This window comes from Sciurus carolinensis, chromosome 16 (assembly GCF_902686445.1).
Source record: "Sciurus carolinensis chromosome 16, mSciCar1.2, whole genome shotgun sequence".
NCBI classification, from domain to species: domain Eukaryota; kingdom Metazoa; phylum Chordata; class Mammalia; order Rodentia; family Sciuridae; genus Sciurus; species Sciurus carolinensis.
In genome coordinates, this window is record NC_062228.1 from 35,410,386 (window position 1) to 35,429,542 (window position 19,157).

A 19,157-nucleotide genomic window follows, 5' to 3' on the forward strand; every position below is an offset into this window, starting at 1 on the left:
ATATGGAGTTACACTAGTCATGTATTCATATATGAACATGGGAAAGTTATGTCTGATTCATTCTACTATCTTTCCCGTTCCTCATCCCCAGTCCCTTCCCTTCATTCCCCTTTGTCTAATCCAATGAACTTCATCCCCCCATTCCCTTATTGTGTGTTAGCATTCACATATCAGAGAGAGCGTTTGGCCTTTGGTTCTTTGGGATTGGTTTATTTCACTTAGCATGATAGTCCTCAGTTTCATCCATTTACTGGCAAATGCCATAGTTTCACTCTTCTTTGTGAATGAGTAATATTCCATTGTTTATACATACCACATTTTCTTTATCCATTCATGTGTCGAAGGGCACCTAGACTGGTGCCCTTAGCTTAGCACAATATTCTTGATTAAGAAGTTTCTAGGTTGCCAGAGCCTTACTCTCAATTTCTTTTCCAGGCTTATATATTAAAAGTTAAGTGTTACATTTTGGTAGAATATGGATATAGAATATTCTTAAAAGGATCAAATTTTTATCTCAGTGTATTCTCCTGACATCCACTTTTACTGAAAATCATTCTTCCCTTATGGTCCACCCACTTCATTATAGGTATTTTTACAATTATTGTGCTTAGTGTTTTATATGATGCAGCTATTGAAATCCATGGAGTTTGATTTTACCAGAGAACAGAATTACTTTACTATATCTAATTTGGGAATTAGACAAAATTATACCATTTATATGTTATAAATAAACATGATGATTATTTTAGGCCACTGGCATTATTTCTTCATACCACAGATGCTGCCTCCACAGCTTAGGGCAAAGGTGTACTTCCCCAAATACTCCCCAGATACCTAGAGCATGACTTCATTTGGAAAAGTCAAGTCTTTTAGAGGACCCCTTGAATAATTATCTTTATGCAAATGTAAAGAGCTTTACTCACCCAATTCGAATTTTCAGCATGCCACGGAATAACTCAGGGTTATTGGAGATGATCCAGCCAATATGGATGACCAGTTCTTGCTGAAGGACGGCTTCCCGCTCATCATGGGTATTACATTTATAATAGATGATGTTCTTAATCACTCTTGGAGACAGAGGATTAGAGATAACCTCTTCTTCATGCCCAAAGGCACCCAGAGTTACCTACAAGTGGCAGAATTTTATTGTGAATATTTCCTAGCTACTAAAAGATAACAGAAATAAGTTCAAGGCTCAGATGACTGGCAGGCTGATATTGCTCTATACAAGCTAGGGAATTAGGTAGAATAACTGTTCCTGCTATTTATTAAAATGGTTTTCAAAGCATGACTCCCACTGGAGTTCATAATGGTTCACAGTCTAGTCTAAAATATAAGGGCAGGTGAGGGCCTCAGGGGAGTGAAGGTGAGTGTATATAAATAACTCTTAAGATAAAATTATTTGAAATGACTTTAGTATTAGAAACTCCCCAGAGACACCGGAATATGTTGAGTAGTTTTATTTACTGTACAGACTACACAATTTAGTATTTGAGAAATAAACTTTTCCATTCTTTTACAGTTTCTCAGGCAGAACCTTTGGCTCTTTAACAACAGTGTAACCTTTTCAAAGGCAGGTGCAAGGTCATGCAGTTCTTGTGTAGTCCTCACTCTTTCTGGCATAATGCTAGGTGCCTACTGAGGGCCAAGAGCCATGGTGAAAGATCTCTCACCTGTGGAAGTGAATGAATGACACTGCCCACAAGCCAGGGAAAGGAAAAGCACAAAGGGAAATGGCAAAGAAAACTCAAAGCAGAAAGCCCTGCTGAAGCTGGCAAAAGAATATTTTGATTTCCTTCACTCCTCCGCATTCTGCCTCCAAAAGGAGTCCGCAGATCTTTTTCCTCCTCATCACTTTTTTCTCTCTCTTCTGTGTATAGTGCACAATTATAAGAGGCAGGAAAAAGAAGAGCATATCAAAGGGCCCTTGTGTTTTCAGACATGAGAGGAGAGAGTAGAATAGAGGGTTTTTGCCCCAATTTTGTAATGGAGTAAAAACCAAGAACTGCTTTATCATACCACAGTGATATTAACCAGTAGTCTGAGTATGATTTATTAAAATGTCACTGTGCAAAGAAGAAAACAAACAGAAGGCACATCATTGCCTCTGGAAGCAATAATGACTAAACCACTATTTCATTCCAAAGAGTTTGAGGTGATCTACAAGTGCTTTGTAGAAACAATATTACTTCAGTTTTCGGGGTACAATTTCATAAATGAGCTAATGCAAACTTTGCTCCATTTTTATTTCTTTTTTGTAAAGGTTTAAGAGGCAGTCAATGAATGGACTTCAAGCACCTGGTCATGAAGTTGAACTGCCGTCCTCCCATAATTACCCAGTTTCTATAAGTGACTATATCCCTGGGAGACATAATAGTCTCTTGGGCAGTAGTTCAGTCACAGCCTCAGGGCAGGCTCTGAAGCTTGCAGGATTTCAGGACACAGGCTGCAAAACCCCTCTAGATATTATGTAGAATGGACATGACCAACCCAAACCCACCTCTCCTCCTAGTGTCAGGTACCAGCGACCTCAAAAATCTTCTAAAACTTATGAATGCTTGTATATATAGTGGAAGTAACTCTATTTTCAGATATACTAAAGGGACCTAAAATCAAGGAAAAATAGTTTCCCAAAGACTACTTAATTTTCTTTCATAATTGAAATGGTCCAGGGCAAAAATATAATGCTCTGGCTGGAGGTGAGGCTTCTGGCAAGGATAGGCACTGGATAAGCTACTTCCTATACTTTGGTCTGCTGAAATATGGGGATAAAAGTCTTTTGAATAAATTTGGAGAGCACAGAGAAAACAACATATGTGAAAAGTAACTCAATTTTTTCTCAAAAGTTTTAAAATTAATATTATTTTTAATTGTTATTAAAATTAAAATTACTTAAAACTACAGAAAAAGTAAAGTAGCTTATTATTCTAATATTCTAGAAGCTGGATATCAGTATGAAATAATTTTAATCTTAATTAAGAGTCTTACAATATGATCAATGGGTTGTTTCTACTAAAGAGGGTTATAGTATTTCATATTCCTAAGGTATATTACATCCCTAAGTTAGCTGTCAGGAAAACACAATAAAGCACATACATTCCTAAAGAGAAGAGAAAACAAACAAACAGATTTTCATCCTAATCAAAGAATAATTCAGCCAGGTAATTAGAGATTATTGAAAACAAAACAAAAAATGAGCAGTCACAAGCCACTCCATATCCTCATGCACAAACTCCCGCATTTATCAATTACCTACTCTATGATAGGTCCCATGCTGGGCACACTGGGACATATACTGGAAAAGACTTAAGCCTTGATCTCTAGGGGCTCAAAGCCTACAATGAGGTAAGAGACACACATTCAAATGAACTGGGATGTGGACAGGTTGTGGGAAGTGTCAAAGACCTGTTATGAGAGCCCAAAGGAGAGAGGGATTACTGTTAACAGCAGATGGCTCCGTGACAAGAAGGTAACAAAGTTGGCTTGGAGGATGAAGGATCGAAGGAGCAGCACTGGTATGCAAACTCTGGCTCTACTGAATACCAACACTGCTCTAAGGGGCAGGAGACGCTCACGTGAAGTAGAAGGGGAAATGTGTCCTTTGTTCTCCACTGCCTTTGCCTATCCTAAACCTGTGGAGCACTTCAGTAAGTACTATTACATCAGCATCTGCATTGATCTCAATACACAACATGAAAGTCAAAGCTAAGGAATGCAGGAAAAATGGATGGTTCATTTAATAACTGTGAGTTTCTGAGACTGTGCATCTTTTTATTTGGAAAAGGAGCCTTTTGAAGGAATGCCAGAGCACTCTTGATCTGTTTGTGAGAGGTCTATGACACTGAGGTGTGCCAGAAACCTTTGTAACTGTGACCAAATGAGTGTTTGAAAGGCAGATACTTACCTGTTTGCCCTGAACTAAAACATTAGTAATGGATGGGGCCAGGCTGTCCACTACTTTACTTAATAGACTTGCTGCACGGCGTACAACCGACCTGGGGGCAAAAAAGAGAGCAGGCCAGACGTTCACAGGTCTAAAAGATGATGAATGAATGGGGTCCCTGATTAGGGATTTGTAAAAATATAGATGGTTGGGTCCTCACATAATTATTTGGGGGAAACACTGAGTCCAAGACATTAGACTTAAGAGCTGAAACATTCCAGACTACTGGACCATCCAGAATTAGGGATGGTACTTCTGCCACCAGGCTGTACCAAAAGTGCCATTATCAATTAAAAAAAAAAAAGGGAGCCTAACTATTCTTCTGGAGTGAGGAAAGGGAGAATGGGAAAGAGTTAAGACGGTATTCTGATTTTGCATTAACAAATTCACTATTAAGTCTGTCACTAGTACATATGACCTATTCCAATAACCACTTTTATGTTTCTTTTCATACCTCATAACCAAATCCCTGGATCAGAGAACTCAGTACTGAATTTTAGAAAGTGCTACAATGAAATACCAGTAGTTTTTTTCTTGATAAAACCAGAATGTTGGGGGAAGGAATTCACACTGCTATTTTTACATTCCTGAAAAAGTCTTAGAATGCAGGGAGAACAGATTTTTTTATTTTTTAAGTACAGCACATGCAATACATAAGATACTTTTCCCCTGAAAGTAAAATTTCATGTGGAATGTTCAGATGGAGAAAATGAAATAAAAATGTAGTTTGAAATTAGCTGCATTTAAAAAAAAATTGAAGATATCCACAGAAACTGGTCTATAAAAAGCATTTATATTTCTTAATTTCAACATAAATAGGCATAGTAAAAAATTATGTCAAAAACTGATAGTTAGTGAAACAAACATTTCCTACTTTTAGAGAAGCCTTCATCCACACACCATAAGACATGTTTAAACCACAGACTGCAAATAAGCCCACACGTTTCAAGCAGCTTGAGTTTCCAAATTCTGTGCATGTTACCTGTTTCCCATGTACCAGAAAAGTAGTAATGTGTGGGGCTATAGAGGAAGAAAATTTCTGGGTAAATGCAGCCCCATAGCGCACCGCCAACCTGGGTGTGTCAGTGGAAAGCCATAAAAGGGAAAATAGAATAAATAAAACTTCTAGGAGTTTGTTCTTTTAAACAACATTCAGCATTCTAAATGTTTGCTAGTTAATGATTTAATCTAAGATATATGCATGATAGGTAAAGCAAGAACAGGTTTGCTTAGCCAAAAATAAGAATATAGAGCCTATTTGAAACTTACTGATTAAAAAGCAACATTAATGAACTTAATGCCTTAATGAACTAAGAATTTAAGATTTAACCACAGGATTATTCCGTTATTTCTTCTGGATATACTTCTATACTATAAAAGTGGTATATACTATAAAAATAAGGTGGTTGTTTTATATAGCCCCCTTATTTTAGAGATTAGAAACCTGAGGCATGACAGTTACAAAAAAATTAAATGAGTCATTTGACAAAAAATGTATATACATATATATATATATATATATATATACACACACACACACACACACACACACACAATCTTTAAACATTGGTTAGAGTCTGCTAATAAAATGATTAGAACTGCATCAAAATGCAAAGGGTCATACATTTAGGCATATCTTTCCTATTGTGAATTTAAACAACTTTATCTAAATTTATATAATTCTTTTTTAATCCCTGGGAAGTGACTACCTTGGTAGAACAAATTGGTTATTTTTCATGAAGCAACTATAATAATCACTGGGATTCATTAGACTTAAGTGATAAGAGAACTATCTTTTAAGTATATTATTTCTGTTTATAATTAAATGTGCCACTGGTCTCTCTTTGTGGCTTTCTACATCAGGTTTTTTAAAAACCAAAATAAAAACTAAAATACTTTGCTGGGACAGAGGAGGTACAGAGTAGGAACGAGTCATCAGCATATTCCAGGAAATACTCTCCAGGTTGAATCCCAAAAGAGGTCTTTATTCCCAGATCTTTTTTTTTTTTTTTTAATAATATTGGGATAGTCACGCTGCAATGAAATGTATGCACATCCTTAGAAAGTAGATAGTAATGGTGCTATAACCTCAGAATTTCAAAGTAAAAATTAGGATGAATAACCATCTTTAAGACTGACCCATTATCTTAAAGCTACTGAATATGACAACACAAAAATAAAACACAATGACAAGGACACTAATACAAACCAAAGTTTTTTGCTGCCAGCTCTTCTATAGACTCTCTCAATGTGATCAGAAACGGTACCTAGACATTGAATAATAGAGTCTTTGATGAAGAAAGCTTTTAATTAAAAGCATAACATTTATTCCCCTTTAACAAATGACTTTTAAATTTCTCACTTTGTTTCTCTAGAGTTGATACATCCACCCATTAATGGTCTGAACTATTTGATGTATTTTAATATGTAACACAAGTAGAGTGTGAATGTCCCTAGCACTTGTTACTATTTAGTCTGAATATACAATTTTGGTATTTTATTTATTGAAATCTTACTGTTTTCTTAATATGTAAATCTAAACTTTAAACAGATAGAACTGCTATTTTAATTTACTGCAGAAAATTAAAAACTATAGTAAAATAGTAAATTGAACAAATATGTAAACTTTTTTTTTTTCAGTTGTAGATGAACACAAGACCTTATTTATTTTTATGTGGTGCTAAGGATCAAACCCAGTGCCTCACACGTGCTAGGCAAGTCTCTACCACTGAGCTACAACCCCAGTCCTACTGTAGACTCTTAATGTAATGACTCCTTATTTATTTGTTTAATGAAAGTTTACTGAGGCCTTGTTAAGTGTATGGGGTTATGATCTTTCCAATATATAGCAGAGCTCAAAATACACCACTGGGCTTCCTTATTTGGACATAATGACATGTGGGCTGACCTCATGACAGGTTTCCTTAATAAAGAAACAATGTGACAACACCAAAAAGGAAATAAGGGTAAAGAACAAGATTTTTAATATTTTACTCTGAACTTATTTTTATAGCCTTGTAATAAATTAGATAAAATTATATTCAGATTCTGTAGATACTGGTGATTTTCAATTTATCATAAGGATTTACAGATTTAAAACATTTAGAGTCTTCCAAGTTTCTAAAGAAAAGATGAATATTATTTCCAAGTTTATAATGAATGGTTTAAAAAGAATTTCCTCAGCATTTTCATTATCAACTATTTTATATAACTTTTATTTAAAAGCACTATAATAATGATCAATAATGACCCTGAATTCTAGGTTCCTAAAAAAATGTATAATTTTTAAAAATCCTACCCTTTCTTTTTTTTGGTTTAGCTAAAGTTCAAAAATATTTGACTATCCCCAATATAATTAAGATTTTGCTTATAGTTTTTGGACTAATTAGAAACATGAGTGATTTTGCTTGAAATTTGCTTAATAATACTCAAGAAGGTTATCCTTTAGCTATAATGCAAAAACTAAGTACACTTCATTTGAATAAAAAATTATGCTTAGTTTAATTACCAAAACCATAAATATTATAAATTACACTGCTATTTAGGACACTAACCCAATTTTCCATTCTAAATGGAATCAATGTACACTTCTGAACAAAAAGTTTTAGTAGCTAGACACTATGTACTTGAAATATATTCTGTATCATTCTATAGTATAAAATGACCAAAGCAGACCAGGATATGGAACTCAAGGATTCCTTACAGTAACAATCCAACACAGAAGTGTGGATTTCTGGGATAAATGGATTTTGTCCTTAATGCAGAATGAACATAGACGTGATTAGAAATGATTTATTTTTATTAAACATCTTCAGAGTGTAATACTATTATATACTATGTTTCATTCCAAATGGCTGATGCAGACCATGAGGGAGTTAATTGTTATAAACATAAACTATTCAATATTGTTCTTAAAAAATTATAGGAAATAAAACTGGAAACAAATTGTCAATAAACAACTATGGAATCATCAGAGGTTAACAGTCACAGGCAGAATCCAGGTTCCAACACTGTTCAACAGAGAAACAATCAAGCATCACCACACGAAAGCCATTTAGGAGTTCATACACTGAACAGTATTCCACTCTCGGGGTATGAATGCACAAATTCCTTTAGAGAAAAAAAGGCTTAATGGAGGACAAAATAAGCTGTAACATTTTAGTAGAAATTTTTAAGCATATCTAATGGATGTTCAAGAATAAAGAAGTCCTGTTATTTAAAATGTTCTCCAAGACATGTACTCTTACCTTCCTTTGTGATGAAGTTGGGGCCTTCTCTTTTGAGCAGTATACCCAGCAGGATGGTTTGGCTAGCCAGACAAGTACAATCCTGAAAGTATAAATCAGTGTGAGGAACTGGAATGAAATAAATACAAGTGTTATAACAGTGGGTAACTAATCACAGAATCACAGGATGTACTCTGTTATGGAATTCAGGGAAGATAAAATGTCACTGATATACCAAGCATAAGATGACATAATACAACTATTTATCTTAGATACTTTGGAGATAGATGGTTGACAACCTAGTCCTGGGGTAGCAGAATTTAATAATCAAAATTTTCAAGAAACAAGCAATGTAGAGAAAATATGTATGTATGAGAATACTGATTCTGCCATTCTCTGAGATTTGGCCAAGGCATCTAACCATTCTCTTCTTGACTTCACTTATTCATAAATGGGAGAATAGGTTGCTATCAACCTATTGTTAAGAGATGCATAGTAGGATGAGACACTACGAGTGCTGATCATATATTAGGCAGTGTGTTATGAGCTTTATGACTGTTACATTCATGCTTAAGTGGATCTATGTAACATAGACCAATAACAAGGACTGTTGATGTTTGAAAAGATATACACATGGATCTACATGCTCAAATGTGTATGTTTCAAACAAGATATCAGTGTTTACAGTTCTACCAGTAGAATTTCATTTCTTTTCAATGAGTCCTACACCCTATCCCTGCCTATTCTATTAAAAAATCATGGAAAGATAAAATATTAAGTTGCTAAAATATTTAAATGGATGCAATCAGAGAACTGTTTTCCTCAGTGACAGGATAGACTTAGAGCGAGCAGTAGACCTAAACACTGAGGCAGGAGTTAAGATGGGGAAAAGGAAGAGGAAGGGCACTGACAGAAATATCTGGAGAACTTTAAGACAACTATCTCTGACTTAATTTTTTAATGACTTATACAATACTTTCATATCCAAGATGGTCCTGTTCATTTGTACTCTCATTTAAGATATCCATGCTAATTTTAGATCAAAAGAACAACCTTTCAAATTTGCCCAGGGTATAGACCAGCTATTCACTTCTAGATTAATTGCTACCTTCTGAGAGGACAAAAAGACACAGAGCCTGACTCTGGGAGTTTCTGCTGTGGGAACCTCACTTAGAGCCTTGTAGGAATTGCATCTTTCTCACATTCAGTTTTTGAAGAATATCATGGGTGGATTTGTTTTTCCATTCAGTAATGGTAATGTTTGGTTGTTGCTTCAGTTCAGGGGCATCAGGGGTGCTGCTTTGTCGCTTGACTTTTGAATGTTTGGGAAATTGTAATTCCTCAAAACTCTTAAATTCCGGAAGCCTGGAAATTAAAAGAAAGTATTTTTAAAATTGCTGCTTTCCAATGTAATCACAAGAAACAAAAACTAAATAGCCCAAAGGGACTTACTCTTCTGTGTCACTGATTCGTAGGAAGTCAAGTTGTTCTACTACAGCTCCAGATATTAGTGTCTGGAATGTAATGGGAAACTCTTATATTCTTTAATCCATACTATTACATTCCATGCTCTAACTTTTCTATAAGTAGGCACTACTTAAAAAAAAAAAGTTTACTTAAACATATATAACTCTGAAGTAATTTCTTAAAATTAACATTCTAAAACCAGATGGGGTTTTCACATAAGATACTCCCCACAACACCAAATAGAATATATACACTAAGTAACAAGTTCTTAAATATGAGGTGATGCTCTAACTTTTCCCCAAAATGTTGTTAAGTAATCTATAAAACACCATCAGTGCATGAAGTTTCCTTCATCACATATTATTTTAAGTTCTTGGGTGTATGATGGCATCTTTTACTGAGTTACTATAACATGTTATCAGTTATAGAAGGCAAGTACCACACTGTTTTAATGAATTTTCAATTTCAGGGATTTGAATTTTTCATTTAGAATTTCTTTTTTATAGTTTTTACATCTCTAATATAATTCTTCAACTTGTTACCTAATTTCTTAAACATATTAATCATAGTTATTTTAAAGTTTATTTCTGATAATGCCAATAACGGGACCAAATGTAGTTCTATCTCCATAGTCTGTCTCTCCACTTTGTTCTTTATTGTTTGAGCTTCTCTCCCAATTCAACTGGTAACTTTTAAATGCAAGACAGACATTGCATATAAGTCACTGAAGAAATATTTTGAGAGTCTGAATGATGGTATTTTCTATTCTTTGTGAGGACTGAACTATTTCTGATTGCCTTATATTTGTAAGGCATAGCCTTTCAAGAGGGTCATCTGAAAATCTGGAATATTTATTAAAATCCCTCCTTTTTGATGGGCCTTGAACTCCTATTAGCCATATGAGACAGTCAAATAGTTGTTTGACTCCAAGTGAAATTACAACTACGATTATAATAAAACAATATGCTAATTTAGGAGGAATTAACATCTTTATAAGAGTCTTCCATTCAAGAGTATGATCTAGGCCATCATTTATTCAAATCTTATATTTCTCATCAAAATTATCTAACTTTAAAAACATAATTCCATGTATTTCTTATAAAAAATTAAAAAAATATCTAAGTAGATCCTGGAATGCAAGGGACATTTACATATAAAAGCAAGAGTAGATTTATATTTAATATGGCCACTGGCTATCTTTAACTCACATCTTTCCTTAAATCTCACTAAAATAACAGTAAAAACAATGTTTAAGGTATAAATCCACTGAAGTATAAATCCATAAGAACAAAAAGAATAGGGAAGAGCCTCAGGACCCGGAGGCCCAGGATACAGCTGGAAGTAGGAGAGAGGGAGCTAAAACAAGAGGAATATGGACACTATTATAAAGTGGTTGTAATCCAAAATTTCCTCCTCCTTCCCTAGACAACTAAGAAGTTCGTATCTCCCAAACTTTGGGGAAATTAGAAGATTTTTCTCTTCTTATTTACTTACTTTTTTTTTTTTTTTTTTTTTTTTTTGTAGTGCTGGGGATTGAACCCAGGGCCTTGTACTACTAGGTAAGTACTTTACTAGCCCTTTTTCTCTGGTTAATAGCTATGTAGTCACGAGAACAGTAGAAGGCAAGAAAAATAAGAGTTAAAAATAGATTAGATGACAGTTTACATACCTCCCAGGGGGACCCTTGGGTCCCTTCTCCTACCATGTTCTCAGAACATGGAAGGAAAGTGTATGACCTTTAGTCATGACATGTTTGTTTTCTGAAAAAACTGAAGAACCCTGGAGAAAAGACTTCCAGATATTGGCACCTGAGGCTTTCCTCACAGAATCTTTTGCCACCAGACCAATTTATAAGGGAATTCATTAAGACTTGACTTCTTTTCCTAAAAACACAACTTCCTGTAAAGATTTTACTCCTTTACTCTTACAAATGAATGAATAGCTAAAGATTATCAGACATTTGACAAATACCTTCAACATGAAAGACTGAGAAAAAGAAACCTGAAAGAGATAATGCAGGGGGCTGGCGATGGGGCTCAGTGGTAGAGTGAGTGCCTAGCATACATTAGGCCCTGGGTTTGATTATGAGCACTACAAAAAAGAAAAAAAGAAAAAAGTATCAATGAGATTATGTAGAAGAGAGGGAAATTTCAAAAAACTTCTAGTTAGTATCCTAAAAAAATAACACAAAATGTGCCATGTACAAAACAAGATCAGGCTACTATAAAAAGGAAAAATTAAAAACATAATAGACAAAATATAAAACTCAATAGAAGAGCTGCAAGATTAAAATCCAAGAAATTGCTCAGGAAGCATTACAAAAAGACAAAGCAACAAAAGATAAGGGAAAAAAGATCATAACTTAGGAAATATTCATTAAGTATGCAAAGTGCAACTACCAGTGAATAGGTATATAAACATGTCATTTATAACACTGCCTGCATAGGTCCCTCCTTGTAAGTTTTCCTTTCTTAATATTGAGCACCTATTATGTGAAAGACCCTAGAGGATCATCACAATTATTTTATAGGAAATAAGACATGTAAATTCACAATGGACTACAATTTGAATAGTTAAGATAAAGGTCATAAAATTATGGTAAAGCAGAGAATTGTCATTTCTAGTCTATGCCATTTTGCAGAGTTGGTCTTTAAAATCTGTAAGACTTCAAAGCCCAGAGATCGTAAAAGGAAGGATATTTCAGGCACAGGGAACAGCATGAGCAGAACTCCACAAAGTTCAGGGCACAGAAATTAATTTGTATTGGCTGAAGCACAAAAAGTGTTTTTAGTAGGAGATAATTGTGGACAGAAAGGCTGCTATGATTATCAGGGAACCAAAGAAGGTTCCTGTAATTTACAAGTTGTGAAAATAATGCTGTGATGTTCAAATGGAATGAGGATTATCTCCTGGTTGGATGTTGTAGTAGAAAAAGAAAACGAGCACTGGACAACAGTCAGCTAACTTGCCCCTATAAACCCAAGATTACACAGCAGCTCACTTCTGCACTTCTGGACCCCAGATTCCTCAAATGCAAAAAATAACAGATGAGCTTCTTTAACCTTAACATTCTACTAAGGAAATAACTGCAACTGTTCAAGCAACTGAGTGGTACAATCAGATAAACTAGGATGGTGACAACAGGAATAGGAAGATAAATACAGAATAAAACTTTAGGACAAAAACCTTTAAGTAGAACACATATTTAAAAACAGTTGTATTTCAGATTGTCCTAAAAACACAAACACACTGAAATTCAGGTGACTACCTGTAGACGATCAACATGAACTTTGACTCCTCCAATCATCCCCTTTTTAAAGGCTGCCAGCATATCTAATATGGGGTTGAACCGGCTGCCTCTAGAAATAAAACGGGCAAACAAATGAGCATATTAACAATAGAATGGGAAACCAATATTCAAATACTGTGTATTTTATATATGCAAAGCACTCTGCCACATGATTAGAGGGATATAAAAAGTACAAGGAGGCCCTGCTTCCAAAGGGTTTACTGTGTGAATGACTGTGAGAGACATGCATCTTATTTCTTTCAGCAACCTACCTTATATTGTCTTCCCGGATAAGAACGAGGAAAAGTGGACGTCCATGCATTTTCCAATATTGCTTAATGAACTGTAGTGCATTCTATCAAAATAAAAGAATAAGGTATGGTGGTGTAATGGCACAGTATCTGAGCAGATCAAGATACTTAACCACGAGAAGCAAAGAGCCAATAACACTTTTAAATATCAAGACTACTTAGAAGTACAGAAATCATTTTAATTTTAAACTTTGCCCTTAAAAGTCATCATATCATCCATGTTTTAAGGCTTTCTTGCTCCTTCCTGCACATGTTTATTCTCTGTGCCCCAAAAATACAGTCTAGGAATGGTACCAGAGAGAAAAAAACACCTGTTATCATTCAGAACATTAATTCTCACTCCATGTTCCTATGGATTTATACTACAACAGGTAGGAAAGAATGAACTGAATCAACTGGAACAATCAGCAAAGTGGAGGGAGTTCTTTGACTATCTACCTATGTACCTACCTATCATCGTCATTATCATATCAAAGATTTATATAACACTTCACCCTCTACCAGGCACTATTCTAGGTGCTTCACATGAACACCTGATAATTGTCAGAACAACCCTATTATTATTCAGTTTTACAGATAAGGAAGCAGAGGTACAGAAGAGCTAAATAACTTGCCCAAGAACTCACATCTGATAAGTAATAGTCAACATTTTGACAAATGCAATCTGACTCTAGATTTCAGGCTCTGGACCATTATTCTAAGCTTCTCTAATTTACAAGGAAAGGAGTAGAGGAGGTTTTAATTTACAGAGATATGAATTAGTTGAGGTCTTACTGGACTGGACATTGTTCATAATTATTTTGCCAATTCAACTTTTGTTCAAAAAGAGATAAAACTACTACTGTCATATGAACAGTTTTCAAACAGTTCTCCATATGCTTTTACAAACTTTCTTTTCATTCCATTTGTAGAAAGGTATAACAAACAATGTCACACTACTTGATATGAGACAGACTCTGTCTATTATTCTAATAGCTGCAAGTAATCTAAACTCTTTCTCCAAAGATATTGCTTTACTTTCATATTTTACACTGTGTTAACCCAGTGTAATAGACACCCAGGAGCACTCAATTTAACAACATGTGATAAAATCAGTGGAAACAATGTCATCCCATTTCATTCAAAAGGTGTTCTAAAGTTACCTTTATGTCATCTATCAGCAGTAAAACATCTTGAGACATGTAGAAATCACTTAGGTCAAAGATGATAGGGTAACAAACCACAGTCTTTCCCAGAATACGGTAAATCTGTAAGGAAAAATAAATACAAAACATACTAAGGGTAAAGGTGTAGTATCTTAAGTCCCCCAGATATTAAAACTGATGCTTAATTCTGAACAAGCAAATAAATCATATAAAAACCATATAATACTGTTTTTAAAGTTTACTGAGTATGCTAATAAATTAGACCACTTCTAATAAGAAAAGTCTAAGTTTGAGTATTGTTATAAATAAGGTATTTTACAAAGCTTAGAAATAATATAGCAACGTGATGATCATTTATTCCCAGAAAGTTTCTGTGATATGATGAAAAATAAATAAGATTTACTTGCAGAAAAAAACACTTCAGATGATTAGCCCAATACATAATGAAATATGACAACGGATGGACAGCAGTTCAAACATCATTTCAGAGGTGGCATTATAATCAAAATACTACAATTTGCAAGTACCTTTGATGTACCAAGGCAGCCAATGGGCCTATCTGGCCTTCCGGAGAGCCCTAACTTTTCATTGATGCCCAAGTGGAAATAAGCCTGTAACACACAAGTTTATAAAGCAGAATCAGACGAGAAGCCACACTTTCCTTTTTCCTATTTTCTTCCCCTTGACTGCTAATTTATAATCTTTCCTGAGAAAAAGAGGCCAGGAAAACCTCTTCTGAGAACTGTAAGTTAGCAAAAGCTGTCAATCTAAATTTTGGGTTACTGAGTTCTTAAAAGCAAAATTTTTGCCAATCCACTAAGCAACATTGTAAAATTTGACACTGGTGTTATGTCGTCATAAACGTAAAACTCATATGTCTCTGTCTGATTCATTCAAGAACTCAAAACAGACAAATATTTTGTGGTTGAGCATTTTCTGATGTATTAAGTCACTTTTTGTAAGTTCTATAATTTTTCTCACTTGTTCTCTTTTCATCTGGATATTTGTCATTCTTTTTGACTTACAAGAGATCTTGAGGGTATTACCTTTTGAATATTCTACCAGTTTGCTCTTCTTCCTTGATGTTATGAAAAGTGAGAATGGCTGTATCGTAGGTCAAACATCATTTAAGCATGTGGTATTTCAATATAAACATTTTTCTACTGAGATATTTCAAAAGCCCCTTTGATGTACCAGGCTGTTTATGCTATATTTAGTTAAAATTTTCAATCAGTTTCTTATTGGCTTACTGTCACTGGTATCATTCTAAGGATAGACTTCTCCCAATAACTATATAAGTATTGTATTTTTTTATTCTGGTGATTTTATATTTAGATTACCTTAAAATATTTAAAATTTTAATCTATCTAAAATTTATTTTTTAACTTGATGAGGTAAAAAACCCCTAAATTTTCTTAAATATAAAATCAAAACAACTGCATCTATGAAATCTGCTGATTATGGTTTGAACTGATGTAAATAACAACTTCATTATATACAAAATTAATGTTGTTTCCAGAGTTCTCTGTGAATTCTGTCATAGCAGAGTTAGTTGTTTCTGTCTCCTTTGGCGCTATACATTCTTGGAGAATACCATCTGTGAGTTGGCTCTGTGCCTGGCATATAGTTGGTACTCAGGAAATGAGTGAGGATACCACTGACGGATAAATGAGGGAGCAACTGAATGTCCTCCTGAGCCACAAGTGCTATGAATATTGATTCTAGAATAGCACTGGTTTTAGACAAAGTTAGCAAGCCAGAAAAAAAAATGTAAGTATTATGTTACATGGCTGCACTGAAACTATAACAATAACACCAGATGGAATCCCCTTTCCCTCAAATATTTTCAATTTTTTTAAAAAAATAAAGTATATCTAAACTATTTTATATTTCATTTAGACAAGTGGTTATATAAGTTAATCATGTATGTTAGGATTCTCAACCCTACGAGGTAGGGGTCTCTCAAATAGTATTCTTTATTATAGTAAAAGGATTCTCCTTAGCTTTCTAAACTGTAGTGCAGTAGGTCTGTGACCATGTAGACAGTGCATTCCAGGGTACAGATAATGCTGTGTCACCTTATATATATTCATATCATTTAATGGACTGAAATATATGGTAATGTCCAAACCACAGAAACGCAGAAATACTTCATACTAAGTCTGCACCATAGAGCAGAACCCTGTGTTCAGACCACCATAAATCACACCGCAGTGACCACATTGTGAATATTAACCCCATACCGTAAAAGCCCCGCCTTTAGTACTTTGCCCTCACATCCTCTTCAGTGGATTGAAAGAGGGAGTAGCTTCTCAGAAGAAAAGGATCAGCTACTGGCATAGGAATGTGTGCATCAACTAAGATTTGAGGGAATACTTTTGCTTTCAAAGGCAGACTTATATGGAGCAGTATGCTAGGCAATACATCTTAGAGGACTGAATATCAAAGAGAAGCTAGTTTGGAACACAAAGACTGCAGTCACAAAGAACAATCTTCCTTCTTGACACATGCATAGGGAAGCTGGGTTCTTGGTTACAAATTTGTCTTTTTAGCCATACCACAAACCCAAATTGTAAATAATTTGTTAACACCCTCTTTAAAACAACAAAATATAAAATAAGTCAGGACCAGTTATAAGTCTTTACTTACTCTGCAAGAGAATGCTTTCTACTGTGTCTGTGATGCCACAGCACATTGTACGAACATTTATTATAACAATTATGAAGCAGACTGTAATAAACTATTTTTTTCCCTTCCATTCCACTAGACTCAGAAGTCATTTGAATGCCCAACAGGGTTATGCATATAGCAAATGTTTGCTGATGAATGAATAAAATGTCACATTCAGATAACTTGCTAACCATGTTGGCCTTTTACATCTTGACTATGTGTTATCTGGTATAGACTCACATACCATAAAACAATTTTGCTAATATTAATTTGATTTGAGAAAATGATTTTGGGTTAATTTACTTTAAGGGTAAGTTTATTAAAGACTAACTATTTGTTACCATTCTCTAGACCTTTCAGTGAAAGACCAGAAAAGTTTGTCAGAAGAAACAATCTGTACAATCTTATTTAGACAAGGGCACTGTGTGAGAGCTTCAGATTTTGGCATTCTTTTCTCCTCTTTAATTGCCTCCTCTCCTTGTTTTGTAGTTCCTCAATTCCCTCTTGATCTCATGTATCCTCTTCTACTTTTCTCCACCACAAAATACAGCTCCTCATCATCTACACAGATGGCGTAATTTTAATGTGTTAGCTACTCAAAGGATCCTTGTGTTTTCAGTCTTACGTACTAGGGAGAAAAAAGGACTCTTAATTTTTTTAAATTAATTTTTTGGAGGAGGTATAAGGACCCTCTAGAAGTGGTGTTCCTGGTGATATGCCAGTCAGATTCTGGGCTGTGTTGCCTACAGACAAGGTCCAGCCTGATGACCAGCAATTATGGGGCCCTGCATTTTCCCATGTAATGTGTACCTTGCTTCTCTATGCCTTCATTCTCTTGTAGCATCAAGGCTTTGACCAAACCACTACATCAACCTAACCGATTTAACCTTGATTATCTAAGAGAAATTGTTACAAACACTTCTGCTAAACTCTAGGGAGTTTGTTCCTGTATTGTGTTTAAAAATTATCAAATAAAAATGATAGTTTATGAGTCAACAATTTCCTGTCTCTAATGAGCAAGAATATCATAAACACAGGCACTTTTGGATCTGTGTGCAAAAGGCCTCAAAAGTTATCTTTTAATCTCATCCCAAATAGGCACGTAACTACAACAAAGATAAATTCAAAGATTATTTTATAATTTCTTTGAAACCCAGCAAACCAAAGGAGTAGGAATTACTTCAGATTCTAAGTCGTAGGGCAAGAGAAAAAAGGGAAGTAGTGATTTTAAAAAAGTTTAGATAAGTTTAACAGTGAATAAAAAGGAAAAAACATCAAAATATAAAGGATAGTTTTACATATGACAACTAAAATTAAGACTAATTTAAGCATTTAGTGTAAGTTAGTAATGGACTTGTGCAAGGAGTAGAAAATCAGTAAGACCTATAAAAATGTTCACACACACAATGCATTAAGTTAACAACACCCAATATAATGGATTTCTCAACTTAATTAGAAACTTTGGTATTAATGATTGTATCACAGATTTGGATTTTAACTATGCATCTTGCCTATAAAACCAAGTCCAACCACTATGCTCTATTACCTCTACAAAGGAGAGAGAAAGTACAAAGGCAGAATAACTTACTTTCACAAGCTCCTGCTGAGGCCATATCTGAATGGGTTCCACCTGCTGAGGAGTTTGAGTTTGAATACCATAAGTGTTGAGAAAAACCTGAAGGCTGTAAGAACATAGGCCAAAAAAAAAAAAAAAAAGACATTTTTAGACAATGCATTTACAGTTTAGGGAATGGAGCGAGCGAGGAAGATAAAAGGGATGCACCATGGACTACACTAACTTGGAACATATTACTTGTTAAATCAGCAATATGCAATTATGCTGGAATCCAGAGGCCCCCACCACCCTGATTTTCTTCAAAGCACCATATGTGCTTTGGGGGCTGGCAGGAAGGGTGAGTAGTGATTTTGGAAATCTTCATAATGTGTTTGCACTAATTTCTCATAACTATGTCCCAGATATCACCCTGGCACTGGTTGAAATTTTTAATATTCACATGAACTAAGATAAAATTATTTTTAAACATGAAAAGAATGTTGTGTTGGCACTTAAAGTGGTGTTAATGACATTCTTGAAACCCTGTCAGG

The 19,157-nt window shown here is 34.7% G+C and overlaps 1 protein-coding gene across 2 annotated transcripts in view; it reads right to left on the reverse strand.

The window, feature by feature from the left end:
- The window catches only part of Phkb (phosphorylase kinase regulatory subunit beta), a 200,897-nt gene that overhangs the window by 26,604 nt on the left and 155,136 nt on the right, over positions 1–19,157 (reverse strand). Inside the window, exons 16-26 of one of the 2 annotated variants that reach the window (XM_047528277.1) lie at positions 18,640–18,733; positions 14,909–14,992; positions 14,379–14,483; positions 13,198–13,280; positions 12,905–12,995; positions 9,622–9,683; positions 9,372–9,534; positions 8,191–8,272; positions 6,153–6,210; positions 3,905–3,995; positions 924–1,126 (exon numbers count right to left, since the gene is read on the reverse strand). In XM_047528277.1, coding sequence (XP_047384233.1) covers positions 924–1,126; positions 3,905–3,995; positions 6,153–6,210; positions 8,191–8,272; positions 9,372–9,534; positions 9,622–9,683; positions 12,905–12,995; positions 13,198–13,280; positions 14,379–14,483; positions 14,909–14,992; positions 18,640–18,733 — 1,116 coding nt within the window. Of the gene's footprint in view, positions 1–923; positions 1,127–3,904; positions 3,996–4,925; positions 5,017–6,152; positions 6,211–8,190; positions 8,273–9,371; positions 9,535–9,621; positions 9,684–12,904; positions 12,996–13,197; positions 13,281–14,378; positions 14,484–14,908; positions 14,993–18,639; positions 18,734–19,157 lie in introns of both variants that reach the window. The other variant, XM_047528279.1, reaches the window with a different exon arrangement.